This window comes from Strix aluco, chromosome 2, assembly GCF_031877795.1.
Source record: "Strix aluco isolate bStrAlu1 chromosome 2, bStrAlu1.hap1, whole genome shotgun sequence".
Lineage (NCBI taxonomy): Eukaryota > Metazoa > Chordata > Aves > Strigiformes > Strigidae > Strix > Strix aluco.
In genome coordinates, this window is record NC_133932.1 from 118,439,340 (window position 1) to 118,466,243 (window position 26,904).

At 40.4% G+C, this 26,904-nt stretch overlaps 1 protein-coding gene across 3 annotated transcripts in view; it reads left to right on the plus strand.

Moving 5' to 3' along the window:
• Positions 1-25,900, plus strand: part of CRYL1 (crystallin lambda 1) — a 64,437-nt gene extending 38,537 nt beyond the window's left edge. For all 3 annotated transcript variants that reach the window (XM_074816054.1, XM_074816056.1, XM_074816055.1), the window contains 3 exons: positions 8,577-8,682; positions 21,459-21,565; positions 23,680-25,900. In XM_074816054.1, coding sequence (XP_074672155.1) covers positions 8,577-8,682; positions 21,459-21,565; positions 23,680-23,793 — 327 coding nt within the window. In that variant the 3' untranslated portion in view covers positions 23,794-25,900. The remainder of the gene's footprint in view (positions 1-8,576; positions 8,683-21,458; positions 21,566-23,679) is intronic.
• Positions 25,901-26,904: the final 1,004 nt, after the last annotated feature.

Here is a 26,904-nt window from a genome sequence, read left to right on the forward strand (position 1 = left end):
TAAATTAAGAAAAAGGTTTCCTTTATTAAAAAGTTAACACAAAGTCTTAAGTATATGGTAAGAAAGACCCCATCAGAAAGCTGTAGTCATGTTGAAAGACACAAGATAGAAAGGATAGTAACCTCTAAATTAGTTTTGAAACTGTAATAACAGTGGTGAAAAAAGATTTTTGAGAATAAAATTGTAAAAACGACAACTAAAAAATGTGAACAAGGAAAGTAAGTTCATGGTGAAAAAGCTAGCTGAACTGCAATGTTCACTGTTAAGGAGGCTCCCACACTAACCTTTTCTTGAAAGGAAGGGATCTGATGTAGAAGTAGAACAAATCATGCTAAGAATAAGATTTTTTTTTTGGAGGAGGAAAGAGTACATGAATAATGGCAGACTGTGAAGGAGAAATGGGACTTATCTGAGAATCCCAAAACTCAAATGTGAAGTTGATGAAATACTGATTTAAGAACCTTTTTACACACCAACTAGCATAATACTGCAGAATTGGAAGTTAGCACTTAGACCTTAGCTCTTTTTTAAAAGAGTTTGAAGAGTCTCATTGGGAAACCATGGACCAGTAAGTCTTGGTGATGTGTACGTATATTGATATAATACCCTTGGTCAACACAGGTATCCAGGGAAGTAATGCCTCAAAAATCTACTAGGATTCTTTCATGTCTCTGAGAGGCATAAACTGAATTGTGGAAGCTGCTGCCATAGAAACCTAGGATGCTAAAAATATGAATGCATTCAGGGAACATTTAGACACATTCATGTTAGAGGAACAGTGTGCAGGAGCAACCTCCAACTATTGAAATCTCAAAGACTGGACTGCTGGGAGCTGAGGCAGTACATATTGAAAGCATCCCTGTATTTGGTCTTTGGTTATGGAAAGAGTATAAGAACACTTCATGGGCTACTATTGGAAAAGAAGTATTGATTTGAGGTGAACCTTCACTATGAACCTGTATGGATGCTTTTGTGGGGGTGGTGGCATGTAAAGAGTAACAAAATCGTGCTTGAAGAACTGACAATGAAAGTTGCTTTCATTGTGCATCATCGAAGTTTCCAAGTTGTTCTGTTTTTGTCTAATTTTATTGCGTTTCAGGCAAATACACATTTAGACCGTAACAACTTCAAGGCTGTATGTCCATTCCAAAAGCCTGGACAAATAGCAGTTATCAAAGGTGTATAGTTTCAGCTGTGTGACTTCAGGCTATACACTGCCTTTGATGGAAGGAATATCACTGCAGATAGGCGAGAGCTGCAAGCCTAAGGCAGTTTCTGTGTTCCTACTGCTGTGCTGCCAACTTAATTTTTATTGCAAGTCATGTTCTCTTGGTGTTTTCCACTTTCAAAGTGTGGAAAAATAGTTCTTGCTTCTGATTTTTAAGTCACTTTTCAGTCATTATTGTTGGAGGGTTAAAATACTGAAAATGTCTGCTTCCCCACCTCACAGTCTTTGAGAGGCTCCTAAAAATCAAGTTTTACTCACATTGATTCCTTCTGGTAACAAAAGTTTTCATTACTTTAAAAAGCACTGGAGGTGGAAGATAAATGATGAATATTAGCAGGAGAGGACATATTAATAAAGTGTTCTTGTCCAAAATGACCATGCTATTAATCCTTTTGTGGTTAGATATGTAAATTATGTTTGTTGGATGAGGCAATCCGAGTCAGCTTGGATGCAGAACACAGACATTCTTATGAAATTACTTATGAATACTGTGGTATTTTGATGCTAATAATTGTATATTGCTTTTGACTATTGTAAAAGAAGAATGAGATGGAACCATAAAACGTAATTTCAAGCTTAGTTGTTTTATTAGTGGTTGTAAAGATCTGAACAAGTATCTTTGGATGTCTACAATTACATATCATAAACTGATCAGTGTTCCTATTTCTATTATAAGTTTTCTTTAACATGGCGAGTGCTTGAGAAAAATCTGTGTTACTGGAGGACTGTTGTATTTGCACTGCAGTGTATCAGTTCTTTGCCACATAGCAAGGACATAAATATTCCCGATGCAAATGCTATATGTGAACCAGGAGAGAAACACAGCAGCAGTCTCAAAGTGTTTTGAAGCCACTTGAAAAGCTCTTAAATCAGCCCCTTTATGTAAACAACTATATGTTTTGAGGACTTTGAGATGTGAACTTGAAAGTTCTCGTCTGCATCCTCCCCCCCAAAATATTTATAGTAATGGCAGGGGAGTGATCTTACACATGCACCCATGTGCACATATACTTTTATCAAAGTCCAAATTCAGACACTCTTGCATGGACCAAAGCAGTTGGGTTTCTGTCTTATTTCGGTGTTGGGGGTTTTTTTTGTCAGTTGAACTCATTTCATTCAAGAAACTAGTGGAAGCTTCTCCAGTAGAAGCATTTGTGTAGTGTTAAAAAAGGCATTGGTGGTAGGACAGTCATGCAGGTATAGCTGCACTAACAACATTTATCTGGAAAATTTTATCACAAAGGGACTGAGCAGCTTGCAGGATGCGTTTTAGTTCCCAAATGTACCTTGGCAACTGATGACCTGCTAGTCCCTCTCTTCTGTAGTAGGGCTGTGTTGGGATGTGTGAGGCATGGGACAGGGATTATACGATAGGAGAAGGGCTCTGATACTGAGCATGAACATGGTCATGGGGCTGTACAGAAAGCAATGTGGTAAATATAGCTGCTTGCTGGATGATGTGTGGGGCTCACCAACTTCTGCCATGTGGGTCCAAGAGTAGGAGAGGCTATAACACAGACAGAAATCTGAGGTAAGGCCCTGCCAGCAGATTGAGTTCAGGCTGAGACTCCACATGGTGCTCAAATTGCATATGGGCATAGATACTGGAGCAAAGAGAGAAGTGTAATTCAGGTCAAAGTGATGAAAGCAGCAACGAGAAACCTGGATATCTGGATACAGTTTGTCTTTGCCAGAGGTACTGGGGTCCCCAGGAGCATACACAGGGAGGCTGAGATCTTGAAACTGGGCACGAAATGAGTGCTGTGAATGCAGGACTGGGCCAAATGTGGGAGTGGTAAGTATGGAGTCAGGGTGGTGAAAAATTAGGAGGCTTGAAGGTTGACATCTGAATTTGTAGGAAAGCAGGAGAATGAAAACTCATTTGGACACGTACAGTTGCATGCTGAGAACTTTGACCATGTGGATAATCAGGAACATGGATTTAAGGATGCAGAAGCATGTCTTTACAAGAACTTAGAAGCAAAGACCATAGATTCTTTTATGGAGTTCAAGCAAGAGCTCCCCTTTGAGGCAATAGTGCTACAATGAGATGTTTCATTTTGGATCTGAGTTAGTCTTTTGTGTGACAGGATGTCTTTTTGAACATTATTTTGACTTGCAAATCACGAGCATTTGGGCAATGGAGGTGTTTGTGGCAGGATCTCTTTGCATCGATTATCTCTGTCTCCCCATGCTCCATGCTTATTCCATGAAAATGCAGATACTGGGAACACTTCAGTCAGTCTCTTTAAGGTCATGTATCTGAGAACTTTCAGTAGGATTACACAACATGTGTGAAATTGATGTTCTTTGGTCTCTGATAGAAGTGTTGCAAAGCTGATTATCGTGAGAGTAAAAGATGTACTGTGAGATGTTGAGGTGGAAGGTCCTTATTCCTCTCTTCTCAACCCTAAATTTTGGTACTACAAGTTTGGAACCGTTAGAATAATCTATAGCCAGTAATAGGAAAAATGTCTCAAACAGCTTTCTCTATTTTTCTGTGTTACCATTTATTTACTTTTTCATGCCTCCATTGACAGTGGTCACTTGTATATCTGATTTTGTTTGTAACTCCTTGGAGCAGAGACTTATTGCCTTTATTTGCCTGGGAAACACCCTATGCACTGCCGACACTATTACTTTTGTACTTTTACCAGTACTAATACATTCTATAATATCTTGGGATTATGTTGCAAAAGAGTGTTAGTTAAATAGCTTAACTTTGTCTTGTTCTGAAGGTAAAGTTTTGGTTAACTTCATCCAGAAAATAACCAAACAATTTCACCAATGCTTTAGATCAGAAGTGTCAAACCTTACTCTGAACATCTGGGACTGTCCTTTTTACTGTGGATTACTGAGTGGAAACTTACCTTGGCGAAGTATTTTTTGAAACATCACCTGGAATTTGCAAAGAGGTCATGAAGTACAACAGCAGAGATAGTGAGGAGAATGTGGCAGTTTTTCAGCCCTGATCTAATTTAGGAGTTTCAGCTGCTTTTAAGAACCTGCTAAACCTATTTTGCTTGATGAATTGTATGATAAGTGTCTTTAGAGTCTGTATTTTCCTCTGTATAAGCTTTTGATACTGTCTTAATGTATTTTTTTCTTTAAAAGTGGGTTTTCTTTTAGGTTATACTCGTTGTAGAAGACAAGAAGAATGGGCAGCCCTGCCATTTTTGTTAATCTTTTGGAAAATAAACAGTCATGGTTTGGCTGTGTGTCTATTTTAGTTCATTTTCACAGCAATCAGGTGCATTGGCTTCAGTCTCTAATTTATGTACCTCTCCCTTCTCAGGTGACTATCTTGGCAGTCCTTAAATGCTGGCAAGACTTTTTAAATTCCAAATTCCTCATTATTAATAATTGTATTATAGTGTTATACAGAGGACCTTTCCAAAAGATCAAAGATAAGGTAGAGGGTTAAACAGCTAGTTACAGCGCCCCATAAAAGGGGGATATCATAAAAGGAAGTTTAAAGGCACAGGGAGAAAAATAGTGTTGATACTAAGTGTGTCTTGCAGGGTGAGGTGAGTGAGGGTGACATGGAAGAAGGAAGATAAAGGTCAGCAAAGTAAGGAGGTGTGAAGTGTGTAAGGACAACAAGTTTTTCAAACATGATGAAATGGAAAGAGATGGAGCTGGTAGAGGGATCTAGGAGAAAAGTCATGTGCTCAAAATGACAGGACTGGAAAAAGATCTTATCAGGGCGTGGATTGAAGTGACTTGATTAAAGTGATAGTGAAGGGAAGGGTGTGACAAGTGCTGCTGAGAGAGAATGCATATATTAGCGGCAATTAGGAAAAAAAAAAAATCCTGCATTTGGGAGATACAGAGGATGAAATGGCAAGTTTGGAGACAAGAAAATGTGTGGTCTGGGAGGGAGTGGAGTCCAAGATAACTCTATAGACAGACTGGAGTGAGTAGGAGAAAATGATGAATTGCTAGTATCAGAAATAGTAAGACTGGGGTTTTTTTGGCCATGTCACATTTAATACGATTACAAACAGAGTCAATGGCAGAAGTTGTGATGTGGGTGTGACTCTCAGATGGAAAGACTGTTGATTAAAACCAAGCAGGTTGGGTCAGGGCCTAAAGGTGAAGACTGCAGAACCGCCACAAGTCTTTGGAAAGGAGAAAAGGCTCCCTGCATGGTGAGAAGCACTAATAAAATACCAAAGGAGCATTAGGACTATACTGTGGCATCACAGGAGATTAAAATCTCCAGGAAGATGAGATTGTGGTATATAAATGGTGTCATAAGAAGTGTGGAACTAGTCTAGATCTTGAAGTCTGACTGGCCATTGGGGTCACTGAGGATTTTGGTGGAATTTATTTAAAATTAACATCTTAATTCTGTAGCTGTGAAAGCTTCTGGTGAACTCTTAACACATTTCCTCTTCCCTCTGACAAGTGCTCAAAGGGAAGGCTTACAAGAAGGGTTCCCCAGGATGAAGAGGATGAAAGATACCCTTGGGAAGATTGTTTCACACCTAGACTTAACGAAACTGGGTTGGAACTCTTTCTCGTTTACTTCTTAGCATAAACACTGATCCTTGTGGAAGACACCTTGCTGACCTTGCACCCACCCTGCTGAATCATTCCACCAGCTTATGATCTCCCTTAACATAAGTGGGAGTAGAGTTATTCCCTAGGGGAGGATGGTCTTAACTTGTTTCTCATTTGTGTGTTCTTATTTCTGAAGAGAAAAAGTAAAAGGCTTTTCTTTAAGAGGGTTTGTGTGACAAGGAGAAACTGAGCTCACGTGTATAGAATAATATATCTCTCAACTGGAGGGATCTGTCATGTTTTCCTTCTGATAGCAGCAATTTTTGCCTTTTAGCAGCTGTAACCATAAATTACAGCTATAGTCAAGAGGCCAAGAGCAAAGCATTCATCTCATGGTTCTGAGGGCGCCTGGTCTTCAAATGTCAGTACCGAAGCTGTGAACACTATAGTATCAAAATAAGTAAATCAGTTTTTAATTTGAAAATTAGTTTGCAATCATTCTGAATTGTTTTAAGAGCCTGTTAACTCCTTAACATTATGTTTACAGTTTTTAACTTGCTGCTGTGGTTCAAATGCTTGTCTGGAATTTGTGGTTAATCTTTTGTCCACAAATCCATGTCAACTGGGGGGGGGGGGAACCAACAAAAAAAACCCACAAAAAACAAACCACTCATCAAGCACAGCTTTACCAGCACAACTCATTGTTTGGATGAAGCACTCCCAACAGAAGAGCGCTTTTGTTGACTTTGCTGATGTTGTTCAGAGAAGCTGCGTTGCCATGTCAGGGGAAAAAGCCTTCACAGAACGTATGGTGCCTGTGTTAGTTACACTGATGCTGGTTCTGTAATCTGAACACTGTCTGAGGTTTTCATTTAGTCCTGGCTTTATGCAGACCTTCCTGTCTTTACCATGCCTATACCTTACCTTTAAGTTGAAGAAAACAATGTTTTCATATCCTTGCCATTTTATGTCTAATTAAACTGTTACCAGAACTGTGTGTTCCATATATGGTGGGTAGATCTTAATAATTATGTTATTGTTTCCTTTTCAAGATAAGAAAGAGTTCAGAAGCCATCTGCAACAGGGATTCATCCAGGCTTATTTCTGATAGGAGCAATGCCTACTAACAGATTGAGACTTGAGGTTGAGCCTTACAAAAGGCTCTATTTAAGCCTGAGATGATGAAACTTGGGTGTCTGTGGCCAGCTGTAGAATTTATGTTGGTCCTTGGCTTATAACTTCCTTTTAAAGTAACAATAGATGATGTAGTTGATGAACACAGGAAGACCCTGTGGATGGGATTCAGCTCACTTAAGATGGGATTTCTACAATGTAGACATCAACATCCAAGCTCCTTACTCATCTTTCAGTCGGTGAGGAAAATTAGGCCCTTTCAGGACACAACTCCTCTTACCTATTCTAGATGCCTGCTTTAGGATGCTGATTTCCTTTTTCTCCCTAGTGATTATAAAGAGAGTCTAGATGTCTGGCTCAGATGTCAGTATCCACAACAGGTCAGGAGAGCTGTCCTGCATGCCCGTAACTCTAGCTGATCACTGTGTGATATGAAGAGGCATTCAGGCAGGGCCCTGCGAGAGGGGAATTTAATGGAAAAAGATGTGTCTTTGGCCAAGCAGAGTAGTTATACATACTTGTATTCTGCAGCTGAAAGGGGATTGTGGAGAAAGAGGCACCGAGTGGGGAGAGGACCTCAGGGTAGGGTGAGAAGACAAATTAGAAGCAGTTCATCATCTCTTCCACCTTTTTAACCAGAAGGAAATGTTTTTATGTCTCTGGGAATAAAGAGGACAACTTCTTGAAACCATGCTTTATCTGATGGAAGTGGTTAGAACAGGTCTTAGTTAATTCATACCTTTCTGGTAGGTGGAAAGCAACCTCATACAATAAATATTATTCTTTTGAAGTAAATCTGTTAAGGTAATGAACTGTAACTCATATTTTTTTACAAGCTTTCGTGTGCTTGTCCTAACCTGATGGGGGCGTTGGCTTTCTTGTAAATTATACCATGTGGGTGGAAGAGCAGTGCTCAACTTTTAACAGGAGAAATGCTTCATTTTCCATGGTTTGTATCCTGCCAGCTCTGAGACGGGAGGCTGGCAGTGAACTCAGGAAGAACCTGGGCAGGTTAAGACCGAGTAGGTTGAATGTTCAGTGAGTTTTGTGGAAGGGAGTGGCAGCTGCATTGCCTGTGTGTTTGGTCTCAGCCTTTTTTGCATGTGGCCTGCACCCTCATTCTGCCAGTTGTGACTCTGCCCAAAAATCCAGCACTAGGAGAACAAGGGAGGTGTAAGATTTAGCCAAAACTCCTGTATTTAAAAGGGCTGGTATAGTACTTGGCTTTGATATAAAGTATTTTGGTCATGTGCTATTAAGAGTGTTGCATTTGCTTTATGTTCTCTGATACTTAGTTGCTGAGGAAAAAGCGTATTGGTTAACATGAACAGCTCAGTTTAGTTTTAGTACATGAATTATTGTAAGTAACAACTCTCAGGCAAACTAGTGTGTACAAATAGTACATATTGTATGAAAAAGTGTATTAATTTCTAAATTTAAAAATAAGATACTGTCAAAATATATTAAAGTGTATTTGGATTATGAAGTACAGCAATCTTAGAGATGTGAATGAGTGTTTATAATGAACCATAGGAAAGCTTGCATAATAGGTGGACACTTCTGGCAAACGGTTGTGTTTCTGTTTGCAAGCTAACTGCTATTTCTAGCCTGAGTTTTTATTACTATTTTAATTTTTTAATTATATACAAAAAGCACGCAATTTTGCATTAAAACCAAACATTCACGAATCTGTTCTACTTTTCCTTAGGAAGGAGTAATATCTCCTACTGATCTAGACCTTGTGATGTCTGATGGATTGGGAATGCGATATGCATTTATTGGACCTCTGGAAACCATGCATCTTAATGCAGAAGGTAGGTAGTTTAAAATGATACAAATATGAAGGGAAGGCTTACTTACATTGAACAAGACTGGAAATTTTATATAACAAACGAGGTTAGGATTGCTGCAACTATGACTCGTCTCTCTCTTTACTGTAATGATAAGAAAAGGAAAATTTATCTAAAACTTGAGGTCAGATGGAAGGAAATGGATATTGACTATCCTCTTGTAAGTGATCAGGGGAAAGATGACAAATCATTGAAACACTAGGTGTGTAGTTCATTTTTTACAAGATTTGTCCCAGTGCTTTGCAGACATTGCTATACCTGTAGTTCAGGATCGTCTGAGTGTCAGGAAAAGAAAGCATTGATAAAGTTCATCTGATAATCCAGAATCAACAGAAACTTTCTGTAGATGGGTGCCTTTTTTTTTTTTTTTTTTTCTTTCTTCCTTCCCCAGAATTTGTAGCAAAGGCTCAGTATAAATATCACTGGAGCTGGCTTGCTTTAAGCTGGTTTAGATCCTGAGTGGTGTAAAATTGCTTCTGTCCACAAAATACTGTGCATACAAAGTTGACTTGACAAAGCAGTCAAGCAGCAGTTAAACATTTGTCTTGTATAATCAAGACTAATTTTTAGATGTTTTTGGAATAGTATACATGAATCCCAGCTAAATAAAAAGTGAATTGCATAAAATTAAATAAAGATTATGGATCAGGGTTATAAAGGTTTGAACAGTAAATTTAACAAAATATGAAAACTTCAAGAAGTGAAGATCAACTAAATACATTTTTAGCTATTTATATTATGGGCTGTGTCTTTATTCTGATTTTGTATGGTCCCTGATATGGGAGGCCCCAGCTCTGTTACAGGATCTTTTAACCACTGCTGCAATGCCTAATAATACAATAATAAAATAAAAAAAGGAAACCAAGATTGTAAAGTATCAGTGCACAATTACAAGCGTTAATTTATGTCTACTTGTTGGTTAGTTACTTATGGAGAAATTTATGTCTCTTAAGGCTGACTAAGCAATTTTGACATGAGTGTGGAATTGTGGATCCTCCACCAGCATTTTTCAGCTTGTCGGTTTGCTTGTATATCAGTAAACTAAATGTCACAAAGTATTTGGTTTTGTGCATTGTTAGGTAAACAACATCCATCCTCTAAATAGAGGCACCTTCCTAAAAGTTTCCCTCTTTTGATCTATTAATATCTGACAGTTTCCAGTCTAGTGATTTTAGACTTACTCAATATAAACCATATACATTCTTAGACAGAACAGGTGCACATAGTACTAGCCTTAAGCACAGCAGTCTACCTGGAGTCTTGCAGGCCAGGGTTGTCCACTCCTGGCCGTGCCTCTCCCCTAAGCTGCCATGCCATCCTCTGCAGGAATTGTGCATGCACAGGGTCGTCTGTCAGAGTAACTTGCTGAATTGTCTCTACTAAAACAGAAAACGAAACCAAAATGCTTGTTAGTACCAAAAAATTTTTAATCCATTTTAGAGATCAAATCATACTTGTGAATCCTTTTTTTTAAAATCCATGTTTTAGACTCTAATTCTAAAACAATGTTTACTTGAGATGAATTGAATCATATCAATCATCTGGGTTGGTTTTGATGCTCTTACTGGAGTGCCCTCTGGCATTTGATGTTCCATCATGATCCAGTTTAGTTTCCTTCCTTCCATCAGGAAGTAGTCATTGTTACAAAAACATATTGAAATTTCACACCTAAAAACAGTTTTAGGTAACATATGCAACTGGTAGGTTGCTTATTCGTGGCAGAGATTATCCAGCTTCTAGAGTTAATGCTACTTTCTGTTAGGAATTTTAGTATTCCAGATCAGAGGAAGAAAAATTATGAAATACAATCCAAAAAACTGATGAACTGGAAGAGTAGTCTTGTGGTGGGCTTGCAAAATACAGAACCAAAATATACCTGTAGAGTTATTTTAACATTATATAATATTCTCAATTAAAAATAACCCTAAAATAACATAATTAGTACACTTGTGGACTGGCCCACTTACACAAAAGCGCCTTGTCGGCTTGTTCAGTAACTTGGATCATAAGAAGTATTGCTTCACCCCCAGTCTTGTTGATGCATTGTCTCTGAGTCTAGAGCTGCTCCTATTTATGTGCTGGCAGGCTGACTCAGGCTGTCGTTCTCATCAGAGATAGTTTAAATCCAAATTGCTGATGTCAGGACACATGATGGCTTACGTTCATAGTTCCATACCAGTGCCAGCTTCTCTTTGGTTGCCTAGTATTACTTCCCACATATATAACATGGAATAGTATGGATCTTCTGTTGATTGCCCGGGTCAACCTGCTCTGATTCATTGTACTAATAGTATCTATTTTTTGTCAGTGGAGGGAAATGGAGGTAGAGATAAGAACCCCGCTCTATTCTGTTTGATAGCCTATTGAGAGCTTCACTAACTTCACAGCAGCTGCCTGCCTTTTACAACCATAAGATATTAATTACACACAATTTTAAACTCTCTGTTAATCAATGAGAAAGGATCGTAGGGATGCAGGAAGCATGTGAGAGAAAAATAGTGTTATCTGTGGGAGATCCTGGAAGATGGACAAGTCTTTTTTTTAAGGGTGATGTGATATTTTTGTTTGATTTTTGAATAAAGAATATTATTTCAATTACTTTTTTTTCTGAGATCAGTGTTTATTTCTTTCCATGTTGGGTGTGTACGTCAAGATCCTCCCATGAACTTCTTATGTGCTAATACCAGGTTTCCTCTGTGTTAGTTCTTGTGTCCTTGCCTCCATATTCACAAGTGGTCCTATGAAAAGCTATAGTCCAGGCCGCTTTAGATTACCAGTTAATCTATGCATCAATATTAGAAATTTTGAATATATGGCAGTGAGCCAAAAACCTTGAACATTAAATTAAAATGACAGCATCAAGTCTCTAAAAGGAGCAGAAGCAACAGCCGTTTGAGAACTGAATTGCAACAGACAGGGAAGAAACCATTTTGGGGGGGAGAAAAGCACATCCAAATTGCATAATATTATGATGTTGATTGTTGGTTTCAGTAAATAAAATTAATGTTGATTTTGGTTTCAGTAAGCTCTGTCTTTGAGTCCATCATTTTATGATTTCACATGGCAGCATCACAACAAATGCTGTTAAGTCTTTACCAGGAACATCAATAGACTCCACTAGAGTCATTTACCCATTTACTTATCGTGGGATTATGTTAACAGACACCATGTTGCTCCTATAGATGTACCTGGCTATCTATGAATATACTGAAGATGATCCAGCCTCAGTAAGATTGTATCTCCTGAATCTCTTGTTTCTTGAACTGTCAGCTCCTTTTAAGACCTTGCAAAAAATGGTCTGTAAAACGAGAGGGTAGACTATCATACTTGTGTTTTACATGTTTGCAGCAAAAGTTCATCATATATATTTCACAACTGGCTGTCTTAGATCAGTTACTTTATTAGTGGGTTATTTAGTGAGCAATAATTGGAATTTAATCATGATCTAACATTAGCAGAAGAGCTGGCTGGGGGAGGTTGAAGGACCTTTGTTGCTATTTTCTCTCCTGTGTTTACACAAATACCATTCCAGGATGGTATTCTACCTATCACTCCCTGTGGTATTCGAACAAGTGTCTACAGGAGTTATGTGAAAATGGGGGCTGATGTATGGTCCCTATAATGTAAGTGCAAATATCTGGTAAGCTAGGAATGAGTCTTCATGGTGAAAACTGTGTTTCTGTTACTGAAAGTGGGATTGCTTGCTTGTCTTAAAAGCACCTGCCAGATTAATTGGTTTTGGATGATAGGAGCAGAATAATTGTGCTGTACGAAAAGCACAAAATATGAAAAGGAAAGAGTGGGGAATCATAAGCCATAGTTCAAAGGAAGTAAGTTTTTCTTGTCTGGGTAGGCAAAACATAGCCAAACGTGTTTTTTAGCAATTGCTGTAGATGGGCATACTGGCTGGTTCAAAAGCAGAGATTATTTTCGTTGCTATGGCTGCTGCTTTAATGCTGCCATATAGTGAGCAAACCAAGCTTTAACCCAGTTCAGGAGCTTTCGTACCACAAGCTAGCAAGTAGAGGGTGTGAGAATCTCTAAGTTAAGGTAGTAAAATCTAAGAAAAGGAAGATTGCCTTAATTTCTGTCCAACCCATGTATTAAGTTTTAGGATCATAAAATATCTCAACTTAATCCAGGAATACTTGTAAGAAGTTACTACTGAGATGAAATATCACAGTGGTACATAATCATACAAAACCATCTTCTTTTGTGAACCCACCAGTTGTTTCATACATATTTACACACATTCGATTCACTTCCCAATAGGCTGAAGAAAGCAGTTTATAGTCCTAGAACTGCAGTTTGCCTTTATGGAGCTGCAGGGCTGTTCTGTATGAAGAAGTTTGTGTGCAATAAGCAAAGGTGTGAATGTTTCAGCATACTGGCTGCTGTGCACCAGTTTTCTTCTATGGACTCTTAGGCATAAAGTGGTTCCCTCCACGTTCTGAAAGGAGCACAGGAATTCTTAATGATTGCTCAAGTCATTATAGATGTGTCCTGAAGAACACATCTTGGTGTATCCTTCTCCCTTGCGCTAACAAAAGAATGTGTATGGTCACCAAGTGGCTCAGACTGAGGAATTCATCCCAGATTTGAAACTACTCTAACAAAAGAAGTGGTTCATATTAACTCAAATTTAATTCCTTGATCCAGCTCACAGCAGTCCTGCGCAAATATTTATGCATTGCTGTTGAGATAGTAACACGGTGACAGTGAGAAGAAAACCTTTTTTGGTGTAGTTGAAAGTATTCATGCAACTACAGTCTAAGTGAATTCATATGGGAGTTAATGCAGAGTAGCAAGTGTCCTGTGAATTCATATCCTAACTAAGGTCATGTGTTCAGACACACCCATATGGAAGACAGGATTACATTTAGAAAGTTTTTGTTGGAGCTGTAATGTCTGGAAATGTAATCCCTCTGTCAGCAAAACAAAGAGCCTGGGACTTCTCTTTTCTCTGAACATAAACTAACCATGACAGATCCCTCCATGATGTTCCTGAAATATGCCCCTTCTTTTCTGTTCTCATCCATACTCATCTTCAGTCTTACCAAGTGCAGCCTGTTCTTAGATTTTACCTGCTAAAATCAACCCCACCCCAATCATTTCAAATTGTTGATGCTATTACATCAGTGGCTTGACCATCTCACCTACTCTTTTTGAGTCATTGCAGTATCTTATTATGCTGCTCATCAGGTTCAAAGTCATTAAGTTAATACTCAGTATCGTGAGGCACCCTGTGTCTTTGGTGTGTTCCCTGTCCTTGCCAGTAACACTTGCTCCTGTGTCTTGTTTTCTCTCACAAATATCTCCGTGCCTTCCTTGTTTTGCCCCATGTGCAGTGTCCTTGCCAGACTGGTTTACCAAGTTTGCTTGCTTGCATCTTTCAGCCCTCATGCCTGTTGTCTTTCTTAAGAAAGGAAGGAATGAGACTTAGCGTACAAGAAACCAAGATACTTGAAGATGCTTACATACTATAATGCATGAACATATGTTTTTATACTGTCATGTTTTCACTTTTTTTTTCTACTGCTCCCATCACCTTTATGAACCTCACTTGTGAAGAGGTCTTCTCAGGGCAGTGAAGCACTTTATGCATGCTTCTAAGCTCAATATCTGTCCTGAGTTACTTTTTCTTCATAAATGCCCTGTTTGTTTTGATGATGCAACTAGAGGCATTTCACTGATATTCATGTTTGCACTACAGCAGTGCAAGTCCTTCAGGGTAAGAACCTGCAAATGCCAAGTGTAGTTCTGTGAACAGATTATTCTGGGACAGTTCATTAGCTATTTTGGAAATTGACTGGACTCTCATTGAAGCTGAAGAAGCAGCAGCTTATTCGTCTTTGGTGGTATAAAAAGTCTTGCATTTCCTAGATACATATGGGCAGCTGAAGAGCCTTGAATCATCTTAGCTTGTGATAACATGTTCCTTTGACTGTACTGTACAAGTCAGAAATGCTGAATGGGTTTGGGACTAGAGTATTCCCCTTTCATCTCTATATTCCTGTATCCACTACTCCCTTAGAACAATTTGTTATCATTCCTCCTCTTCCACTCTCTGCCATAGTTGTAAACATATGATGGAAGGAAGATTCAGGGAACTTGTACCTTCCCTGGAGGTATTTCTGTTCTGTGTTCATGGTTAGGTGCCTGCTTGCAACATCTGCCTTCTCCCATAGCCCCTTTCCTCCAACAGTAATCCTCTTTTTCTCCAGTTAGAGATAGTGGGGCACAGTGTGGGCACAGCAACTGGATGCAAGGAGAGATGTTGATTGTTTTTAACTGCCCCATTTGCCATCTTCTTACTGTTTCTCCTGCTCCCAGATACTGCCCTGTCGGTCTCACACTGTTTACAGATGCTAATTCTTCCAGCTTAAGCTGTTCCCTGGACAGTATCAACAAGGATTAAAATTAAAGGGAATCTGTCATACTTGTTTTCCATCTTTTTGTCCCTATGCTCCAGTCAAGTGCTCTTCTCATCGACCTTTGCAATAGCCCTGAACTTTGAACCAAAGGACTCCTAAGTCTAAAGGCCTGGAGTCAAATATTTGCCAGTTTTGAGTTTGCAGTTGAAAAGCAAAGTGGTTTTTCCAGCAATATTCCCTATTGCTCAAGTGTCTTCTTGAAGCTGGCAGCATAGGGTTGACCTTCATTACTGAAACCAAGTTAAAGATTGCACTAGTCTCCACTGACATTTCACACTGGGAGTGCTATCTTGAGTTCGTTATTTTGAAATTACTATTTTTTTACTCTTTGAGTGAGACCATGTGTACATTCTAACTGTTGGTGTGTTTTCTTCACTTAAGACTCAAAAGATTTTGCAGTGTCCACCCCCTGCTTGGCATGCAGCATATGTGTTTGTGTGTTGCTGTTTCAGCCACAGTGTTGAGATCAATTATACTAATGCAGCTGCTCTTCTCTGACCCGTAACTTTTTTTTACCCTTTCCTATTTTGCTGACTTTGCATAAAGCTTCTTTTCATTCATACATTGCATGCAGTGAGTGTATTACTCAACCTGCATTTGGCATATCTCTGTTGCATTGGTGAGCTACACCCACCCAGAAATTGTTCTGATTCAAGCAGTAGGTGATCTGCCAGTAGAAGCTCAATTTCCAGGCTGAGTGAACTTTGAAGGCCGTCTGCAGCTCAGGAGTTCACATTCACCAGGTGGATGGATCAGCTACATCCAAGCATTTAGATTTCCTGGGATACTAATGTTATCTCTTTAGATTGAGGCTCATGAAGAAGATTCTGGCACAGAGACTTCTTTTCTACCTTCTCCTGACTGTAACAGAATCAAAACTATTCAGATCTATGGTATTATTACACCAGCTTACCAGGTAGTTGAGACGTTCCCCATGACTTTTGGAAAAGTACCAAACCCAAACTATTCAGCACTAGTCTAGGTGTCATAGACCTGTGTCATCTGGGTAAGCACCAGAATGACTGGTAACTGACACTGCTCTGTTTACTATTCCTTCTATTGCTCATGTGGATTTGCTTGAATTGCCATATTTGACTGAATTGTCATATTTGACTTACCATTTTTGATTTTATGATTGTCTAGCTGACAACAGCTGCTGCCAGCAGCTGTGAGTTAGCAAGGTGTACCCAGGTTCACACAGATCTGCACTATTCAGCCTCAGTTATTTTGACTTCTACATCTGGGAACTCTGGATGATGTTGCATGATGTGGGCGCAAACTTTTTGCTCAGACTCCTCACTGTTAGAAGAAAAAGCTCACGTGAGCAAGGTGAAATGTAAATATCATCATCTTGTGGTTGGTGCATGAGACTCATCCAGAATTGTCTTGGGTTCCCAAGATTGCTCACGTGGATCGCGTATTCTTTGGCTTCAGTTGCCAAAGTCTGTGAGCCCAGCTGTTAAGATCTAACAGGCAAGCACTTATGTTAATGACAGAGTATGATCAGTAAACCCTGATAACCAGTGGTCCTTTCCACAGTGTCCGGAGTGTTTATAGAGGTGGTTGGTGTCTGCTTATTGTCTCAGTGAAGAGATGGAATCGTATCACAGCCTTTCCGTATCCCACAGTAATGCTTCTCTTCCTGAATCTCACTTCCTGCCAGTGATGTTTTGGAGCCCACTAGGCACTTTGAAGGTTTCTGCCTGTGTGTCAATCAAGAAAATTAAGTAAAATACTAAATTTTCATATAATTAGAGCACCAATATAGCTGTATGACCAGCTGACCTCCCTTTTTGTGTTGGAGAAGGCCAGAACATGCTAGAGTGCATTCTACAAACACATGCTCTGTGGGTAGATAACACAAGGAAACAGGCTGACTAACTGCTGATTGGTACACTCTTGGCACCAAATGTAGGTTCAAGCTACTTCACAAGGCTGCAGTTTTTCTCAGATCCTCCTTCCTTCTGATACTGGAGAATATTTGTAGTCCATTTTTTAAGAGAGTTGAATACTCTCAAATCTCTTCATGTTGCTCTCATGAAATGGACATGTTCTCCCGTTCTGTCCTTTCAGTTGTTTAGCTGATGGTCATCATGACTTCAGAGTGCTCATTTCTTAAAGGAAATGTAATACTTACTTAAACATTTGTTCTTTCAAAGTTCTTCCGTCTTTGGTCCAGGAACAAGAGTGTTCTCTGTAACCTGACTGACCTCAGAGACCTTATGGAAAACCTGTACTTCAGTGATTTCAGGCATGTTGAGCAGCGTTAAGTGTTGTAGTTTATGATTCATAGTTGCCAGTAGCGAGAGGTTTCTATTCATTCATGCACCTTTCAACCTCAACCATTTAGGGTTAGACAGGTGTGACTTCTACGGTATTGGTATCAGATATTGCATTCCAGGGAACTGTCTACAAGCTGTTTAGAAAGGAGACTGCTTAATGACTCTTGACCTGAGTTCATTCTTTTGTGTGGTAGTCAGGCCGCCCCACTTAAATTTCTTGCATTTTGTGGTTGGATAAGACCATGAGCAGTTCAGGTTCATGCTTCTCAGTCTGTATGATCTCCTGAGTCTTTGTGAAAGAGTTGGTGACTGTAATTGCTTGCCTTTGTATTCTGCATTTTTCTCCTCTTTGCTTTGATAATTAGCTAATAAAAAGAGAGTTAAGGATGCAAGTTTTTCAGTCTCTATGATTCTCAGAAAAGGAAGATGATTGTCACAAGCTTTTACTGGATATCCAGAACTTCCCTTCTCAGATCTAGGGTGTTCATCAGGATAATCACATTCTTACTCATGTCAGTTTGCTTACTGCCAGATAAGCATTGCTTATTTACTGTTGTGGTGCAGCTCATGGCTTCTTGATTGATGTACAGTGGGAAAGGCTGCCGTATCCTTTCTTTATTATGTGGTTGTTAATAGAACTAAAAAGTCTACTAGATGTATATGTCTGGCTAAACGACTGGTTCCTCTTTTTGCTGCATTTATCATTCCAGTTCCTCTCTAGTGCCTCAAAAGTAATTTTTTTGAGATTCCTACTGGAGCTGATGGAAATTGGACCTTTTCCTAATTCAGCCAAGGTCTACTTGGCTACCATTTTACCCATTGTTACAGTTAGCTGGTTCTCAGGTTCTCTGACCACATGTTTTTTAAGATGTTTACAGCAGGGTCAGCTCTGAGGTCAGACCAAGCTGCTCAGGGGTTTCTTCGAGTCTTGAAAACCCCCAGAGATGGAGACTGCACAACCTCTGTGGGCAACCTGTACCAGTGTTTGAGTATCCAGTCTGAACCTCTCATTTCAAATGTGCCTATTGTCTCTTGTCCTCCTGCCATGCAACTGCTATGAAGAGCCCAGCTCCGTCTGCTCAGTGACCTCCCCATAGGCACTGGGGAGCTGCTGTTAGGTGCCCCCCCCAAGCCATTTCTACTCCAGGCTGAACAAGACCAGCTCCCCCAGCCTTTCCTCACAGGGTAAGCACCCAGCCCCCACCATTTTGGTGGCCTCTGCTGAAGTTGCTCCAGTTTATCAGTGTCTTTCTGGTGTATCCCAAACTGAATGCAGTATTCTGGATGCAGTCTAATGAGTGCTAAGAAAAGGGGGTTAATCACTTCCATCAATCCACTGCCTGTGCTGTTAATGCAGCCCAGGATGTTGTTGGCCCTCTTTGCTGCAAGGGCACACTGTTGGTTCACATTCAGCTTGCTGCCTACAACGACCAGGAGTTCTTGGAGTTCACAGGCCTGTGTTGCTGCAAGGAGCTCTTCCTTCTGAGGTGCAAGATCTTGCATTTGTCCTTGTTCAATTTTTTTAAGATTTTGTATTGGCTCATTGCTCTAGCCTGTGTAAGGGCAGCCCTGCCCTCCAATGTATCAGCTGGTCCATCCAGCCCCACCTCCCACCCCAGCCCAGTTTGGTATCATTCACAAACTTTATGAGGAAGTGCTGTTAAGCAGTACAGGTCTCAGGATAGATTCCTGCAATACTCCACATTTACTGGCCTCTAGGTAGAGTACAACCCATTAACCATTATCTCTGAACCTGAGTATCTAACCCATTTTTTGTCCATCTCATTGTCCAAGCATGCAGACCTTAATGTCCTAACTTTGATACAAGAATATCATGGGAGACAGTGTCAAATGCCCTTCTAAAGTTGAGATAAATGATATGTGCTACTTTCCTATTTTCCATAAATCAAGTGATTTTATCACAGAAGGCAACGAAGTCAGACATGACTTACACCATGGTGTACCCATTGGTGACTACATGCTGACTGTTACAATCACTTTCTTCTTATTCATGTGCCCAGAAATTTGTTTCAAGAGGACTTGCTCCTTGATTTTTCTCAGGGACAGAAGTGAGATTGATTGGCCTGTAGTACCCCGGATTGCTCTTTTGACCTTTTCTGAAGATGTGTACAATATTTACCTTCAGTGATCTGGGCATCTCAGATGATGAAATTGGTGCATTGAGTGGCACAATTTTTAAAATAGAATAGAAAGCAGCCTTGCAAGGACACGGGCCATTTCTCTCATATCCTTGGATACAGTCTGTCTGGTCGCATGGTTTCAGGTGGGTCAGAGTTCTTGCAGATAGTCACTGACTAGGTCATTATCTAGTGCTCATAGCTCTTCTCCTTGAACCCTCCCTCTAAGCACAGAGGCATAGGAGACCTTATCAATGAAGTCTGAAGCAAAGAAAGCAAGAAGTAACTCTGCTTTACCTGTTTTTCCTGTCACTAAATCACCCATCCATTCAGCAACAGACCCACACTTTCCTTGTTCAGCCTTCTATTACTAATGTAACAGTAGAAGTCCTTCATGTTGCCCTTGACATTCTTGCAAGCCTCAACTGGAGCTGAGCTTTGGCTTTCCTGACACCATCCCTACATGCCTAGGCAGTGTTTTTAAATTTCTCCTTTACAGCCCATCCCTCCTCCCACCTCCTGTATGCTGCCATTTTCCACTGTAGTTCATCCAAGCCAATCTCTTGATACATCTAATTGTCTTCCTGAATATCAGGATGGACTGTTCTTGCCTTTGGAGGATGCTGTCTTTTACTGGCCTCCCCATTGGTGCTGACCCACAGGCTCTCTCCCAGCCAGTTGCCCATCCCATAGAATAGCTCCATACGCTGAGCTGCTCCTTTAGAGATAGCACACCCCCCTCCTTGTCTTTCCTGCTTGTCTTCCCTGAAGTGTGTATCTATACACCGCAGCACTCCAGTTGTGTGAGCCATCCCAACACACCTTCGTTGCTCCAGCAATGTTGTAGTTGTGTGAACACACATGGAACTCATTTCCCCTGCTTGTTTCCCAGGCTGCACGCATTTGTGCATACACCAGAGGTGGACTCCTGCATTTTTTTATACTTTCTTGAGGTTTCTCCTGTACCTGTTACCCTGCACTCTTTTCTTTCCATGTCTGTACACCCCTTCCTCACTTGACTACAGGTTGTAATCTCACTTTTCCAGTGTTCCTAATATAAAGCTTTTCTCACCACATTGGCCAGGTTTTTGGCAAAGATGCTTTTTCCTCCACTTTGTCTAGTGGATTCCATCTCCCCCTAGCAGTGCTCAACCATGGAGGAGGGTCCTGTGGTCATAAAAGCCAAATCCCTGTCGCTAACCCCAGTTGCAATACAAGGTGTTCATCTGCAGGATCCATCTGTTCCTCCTTAAGCCTTTCTTATTCACTGGAGGCCACCTGGGTCTCCATGCCTTTGACCCTTTCCCCCTGGGCCATGTTGTTCTTGATACACTCCAGGTCAATAAATAAAAATATTAACAGGAATGCTTCACCTGATATGACACATGCTGAACAGGAGGAGGGGAGGGGAGGGGAGGGGAGGGGAGGGGAGAGGAGAGGGGAGGAGAGAGGAGAGGAGAGGAGAGGGGAGGGGAGGGGAGAGAGGAGAGAGAGGGGAGGGGAGGGGAGAGAGGAGAGAGAGGAGAGAGAGGAGAGAGGAGAGAGCACCCTCCTTGTGGACACTGGTTGGGGAAGCTTTCTGGTCTCCAGTAACAAAGCACGAGTATATCCATGGTTGTGTACTACATCCCTCACGCAGCATTGCCTGCTGGTATGTAACATTAATTGGTTTTGCAGTAAAGGCATGTCCTACATGATTTTTCCATGAACCTTAATGGAAATGTAGTGGATAGAATCCATTTTTCCTTGATGACAATTAGGTGTCTTTAGCATAAGAGCACACCTTTTTTTGGACTCTGATTTAAGAGGGTGCTTAAGCACAGGCAGCCTTACTGAACTTGAGTAGGAGTTTCTGTTGAAATGTAATTTTTCACTCTTATTTTTAGGTATTTCAAATTATTGTGAAAGATACCGTGAAGGTATGAGACTTGTTCTGAACACCTTTGGACCAGTTCCGGAATTTTCAGGTGAAATTGAGCAGAAAATCAATCAGGTAAATACAGAGTTGATAAATGCAGTGACATTCAGAACAGAGAACATTAACTTTTATTTTAACATTTGTACCATTTACTGTTAGAGATATCTGTAGTCTGTATTTCTTGTGTGAATGTGTACTTTATATTAAAAGGTCAGTACATCATGCATGTAAGTCCCTTTTCAAAGCACTTTGACATACATCCAGGGAAAGTTATCTAGCAGCTGAGTAACGTTATTACTAGACAGCAGAGTCAACTGCTAACAACTGTGGGTTATTGACACTAAATCCTCCACACTATTTCTTACCACTTCTGTCCTGTGTTGTCTACCATAATATGCACAGCTCCATCTTCCTTTCCTACACGACTTCTTTCCCTATGTCTTTCTCCTATACACAGGATCACAGAATCATCAAGGTTGGAAAAGACCTTGAAGATCACCTAGTCCAACCATTAACCTAACACTGACAGTTCCCAGCTACACCATATCCCTAAGCACTATGTCAACCTGAAGCTACTATTACAGTAGCTTTTTTCTTCTGGGTGTTCTTGTTTTTGTATACTTTACAGACCAGAGCTCCAGTCTGTAATGTGTGCAAATACACATTTAAGTTGCATGTGAGCAGTCTGGTAAGGTTACTTGCATGTTTAAAGATAAGACGTGTTTAAGTGCTATGCTGGATTGGGACCTAGTTTGTCTGTTAACATTTCTAAGCCCACAGTTTATTTATACTTACTATATAGGCTCTTTTGTATGCCCATAGGAATTAACTGAAGTATTGTCATTTCCTAACTGTCTTTTCCTAGTTGCCTTTTTTAATGCTTCACTAAAGAACATGTGTATATGTTGAATTGTTCCTGATCAGCTGTCAGAGATTAATTCCAAATATGGAGGCAGTCTGTCTGGACAACAGCATTTTTCATTCCTATTTATGTTAATGCAATTTCAACATCAGCTGTGTTAAAAATGAAAGAGATTCTTTTATGCTTAAACAACATAGATTGCTTATAATAACAACAATCAATAATTGTGGAGTTATTCACTATTAGAAGATTTTAATTGATATGAAAGAGTTTGGGTTTCCTTATAGAAAGCTGGATTCCACTTCAGCATCTGTTTCTGTCTCTCTTTTTTGTCTTCAGTCTTCAGTGCCAAAGACGGGCTTGCAAGAATCATCTCTCAAGAGTAAAACATTAAACATTTCTTATCTGACTCCTCTATCCCTCCCCCTGATTTTTTTCTGGAGTGACTGCAGCTTGCCAGTCATTGGTAGCAGGTCGAGGTTTTACCCAGTTTCTCAACACCTGCCTTTTAAACCTAAGACTTCAGGTGCTATTTTGGCAAAGATGACCTTATGATCTCTACCTGCACTCTCAAACCAGCCTTTTTTCTTTGAAAGAAAATCTGTTACAATGTACTGTCTGGCCAGAGCTTACTACCTTTTGTTCTTCTTTCAGTGATACATTTAACTTGCACTTCTAAGACAACTGTGTGCACTCAGAAATACTTTTTTTTCCCATTTCATTTTAAATATAATTTTTGTGTGCTAACTTGTTCAGACTTCTTGCCTTTGTGTCCTCAAATAGTACTGTACTTTCTCTCCCCCATATTCCAATACACAACAAAAATTACAATTCTGGGTCTGTTATATGTGTCTTCCCCCGTCATTTTGATTGTAACTGGCACTCCTAAGACAAAATGTTTTTAATAAACACAGTATCCCTCATTACATTTATTAGGAGCCAGAAGAGAGATCACAGCTTTAAACACACACACATGTGAATCTGGTTTAGAGCACATTTTCAGCCACATAAATGGCCAGGTTGCCTTCTTCCTACTTCATAAAAGGTTATTATCAAAGAGGCTGTGTGGGCCAAACTGAGAGAAGAGGCACCTTCATTGTCACATTCAGGCCAACCTTCTCCAAGTGGGAGCGCTTTTCTTCTCATACAGTTTAGCTCATTTCCAGTCACCCATGTAAAGAATTAGTGGCCTATTACTTGTGATAGACTAAATTACAGTTTGTGTGGGTGGTTACTTGGTCTGACACAGGGAAAGCAGGAGACAATGCTGCTGAGAAACTTTTTACTCAGAACGTGATCTTTGATCATCTTACATTTTCTGTTCCAGGCAATGTCTGAAAAAATACCAGTTGTTCCAAAAGTCCTGGATGCCAGGAGAAAACGGAGAGATGAATATCTCACTGGTCTTGCCAAACTGAAAACACAAATGAAATCTGACTGAGGTGCACCTTGTCTAACAGGAGAGACCAAATGAAGAACAGATCTTCATAAAAAGTGGAAATTTTTGGTCATACAGAAGAAGAGACTGAATGTGCAACAAATGATATGCACAAATGTAGAGACCAATGAAGCATTTGATCCAAATTTATCATGACGTAATTAATGAATAACTGGAAACAGTTATTAAAAAGTTCCGTTAAAATTTATCAAATTACCATATGCATGCATTAGATGCGTAAACATTAAGTAGCTTTAGAAATATTAACATTGTGCAATGCTGGAACAAAATCATGTTTTAAATAATGCATTTTTCAGCTTGCTTAGAAATTCAGCACTTGAACAATATTTACTTATGCAGGGATCTGAAATAGGCAAACATCAGCTGTTTGTCACTGGAGAAAATAAGCCCTCACCCGCCAGTCACTGTGACAGCGAGGTTAATTTGTAAAGCACTGACCATAGATAGGAGAAGGTTGTATTGAGCAAAGAGTAAATTCACTGGCGAGTGAGCTGAGACCTCAAAAGCAGTAAGGATCACTTCAACTTATATCTATAACTGCTCCACAGTGTAGGGGAAAGAATTATTCCTCCTTTCCCTCCCTTTGGCACTTCTGTACCTGTATTATGATCTAAGTGTGAGCAAATAGAGCAGAATTCCCCCCTCATCCCCTACCCCTGGTTCTGTAAGACTTACCAGAGACCTATTCGGTCTTTAAGTCCATGCACTTGATACCCCATGGCTTTGTTCCCAGCTTAAGTCAGATGTTTGATGCTGGCCATTGGCATTGTTGCATAAATATGTACCCCATTTTAAGACTTGCCTGTGAAAATTAAGAGAGTTTGACTTAATAGCTAGTTTGGGAGACAGTATGGTATAGTAGATCCATCTGGACTTTCTCCCAGACTACTCCATGACTGTCTGAGTGATCTTGGGAAGCCAGTTCACCTCTCTATTGCCAGAGAGGTGTCTATTTTGTACATTACCTGAAGCAAGGACTGCTTCTTTAGGACTCAGCTGCCATGAAGGTAACAGCTGTAGCTGAAGGGACCCCAGGTATCTGCTATTTTGCTCCCCTACTGAGGGAAAGGTGCAGTGGCTTAGATGTAGTATTTATGCTTTACTGCTGCCCTTCCTACAGGAGACACAACATCTGCTCCACATACAAGGATGCAGTATACACCTGGAAGTAGTAATATCCTCAGCTGCTGCAGTGGCGTGTTTCAGTCCACAGCAAAGTGTTATTATGAATGTATGTACCCTGTCATATAGTTGGGCTTTGATCTTAGCTGGAACCTTGGGGCATTATTGTTATGCATATAGGAAGAATAACTTGAAACAGTGCATTGCCCCCACCCTGCTTGAGTTAAGCATTTCTGAATTTGTGCTAACTGGTCACGTAACCTCAGTCACAGCACAGATGCAGAAGTTTTACGCTGTCATTTTGCTAATGCTCTTGTTTTTACAGAGGGTGCAGCACACAAACAGATACCTGAAACTTAATTAGTTACCATTTTGAGCTGAATAGCAGAAATGTCTGCATGAACATACCAATACCACCTATCTCTGTTTAGGTCACCTGGGATAAATTGTGTCTCTTGACACAAGTGGTAGGCCAAGAACACATCTCTGGATATGAAACATGGGATGGGAGGCATAATGCAGAGGTTGTCCTATGCCCCTTTATAATCAATGGAGAAAAAGGAAAATTTGTAAGCTCAATTTATTTTATCCCAATATAGACCTAAAATTGTCAGTTTCTTCTGTTGCTTTTTATTGCCACAGTGACTGTCTTAACCTGCATTTGGACTTCTGAAGTTGGGGAGGTCAGTCCTCACTCCTGATGCCTTATTAAGCAATAGTAAATTTATAATGGGGCTGATTTCCTCATTTTATGTATGTTTTTGTATTTCAGACACAGCCATAGAAGGTTCCAGTTACTTTCAGGATTAGACCTGTTTTGCTGTGAGCATATGACATTGTCATAACTGTAATTAGCTCGGATTGCTTCTGTTTATTCTGAGATACTTTAAAACTCGATCATGTCATCAAATATTTGCCTCCACCTTTATTATTTGCTTATGAATAAAATATTTTAATGAGGATGGTATTAACTTCTGTGCTCCAGTGTGATACTGTAGTGGTAGCACTACATAATATGTCTTTAGAAACCAGCACTCTTGTAGAATAATTTGTGGAAGTCAGTGGGAGTAAATAGGCAAGAAATAATGTGCACTCTCCTATAATTCATGTGTTGGTGACCAGTTGCTGCAGACGCAGGGCCCTGCTGTGTGGGAATGGCTTTTTGTGAGGAGAAAAGCACTCTGGAAAGTGCCAGAGAACTTATGTGTGGTGAGCAGCTCCTGTGCAGGGTCTGGCATACAGCAGAGCTCGGCTTGGAGTGTCAGTTCCCACCCAGATTCACAGCTACAAGTTGTGGGAGAGATGTTTGACAATAAATGTATTCTAGCTGACATACGCTTAGGATTTGAAGCACACAGAATTATTAGCTGGTAAATGCAACAACTGGAAAACGTTAGGAAAAGGTAGCTAAATGAATGAGATAGGCTGTTCTTATCCCAGGGACCTGTACCCTGTTCACAATTAATCCTCTTTACTCACCAGTCGTTACACTGTGTCTGAATCCTGCGCCCACTTGGGGCTCCCAGTACAAGAAAGACATTGGACAAATGGTAGGGGAGGCCCCCAAGATGGTGAAGCTGGAGCACTGGTCCTGTGAGGAGAGGCTGGGTGAGCTGGGCTTGTCCAGCCTGGAGCAGAGATGGCTTCGGTGGGACCTACCAGCAGCCCCCAGTGCCTGTGGGGAGGTCAGTGAGGAGATGGAGTCAGGTCTCTAAATTGGGGCTGGGTGAAAAGATAAAGATGATGGACATAACAAGAGTTTCAGCCTGGATGTAAGGAGACACTTTTCCCCCCATGAGGATAGGCAGAAGCACAGGTTGTCCACAGAGGTGGTGCAGTCTCCATCCTTGGAGATTTTCAAGTCCCAACTGGATGAAGCCCTGAGTGGCCCAATCTGACCTCAGAGCTGAGTCTGCTGTGAGCAGGAGGTTCCACCAGAGACCTCCTGTGCTTCTTCCCAGCCTGCATTAG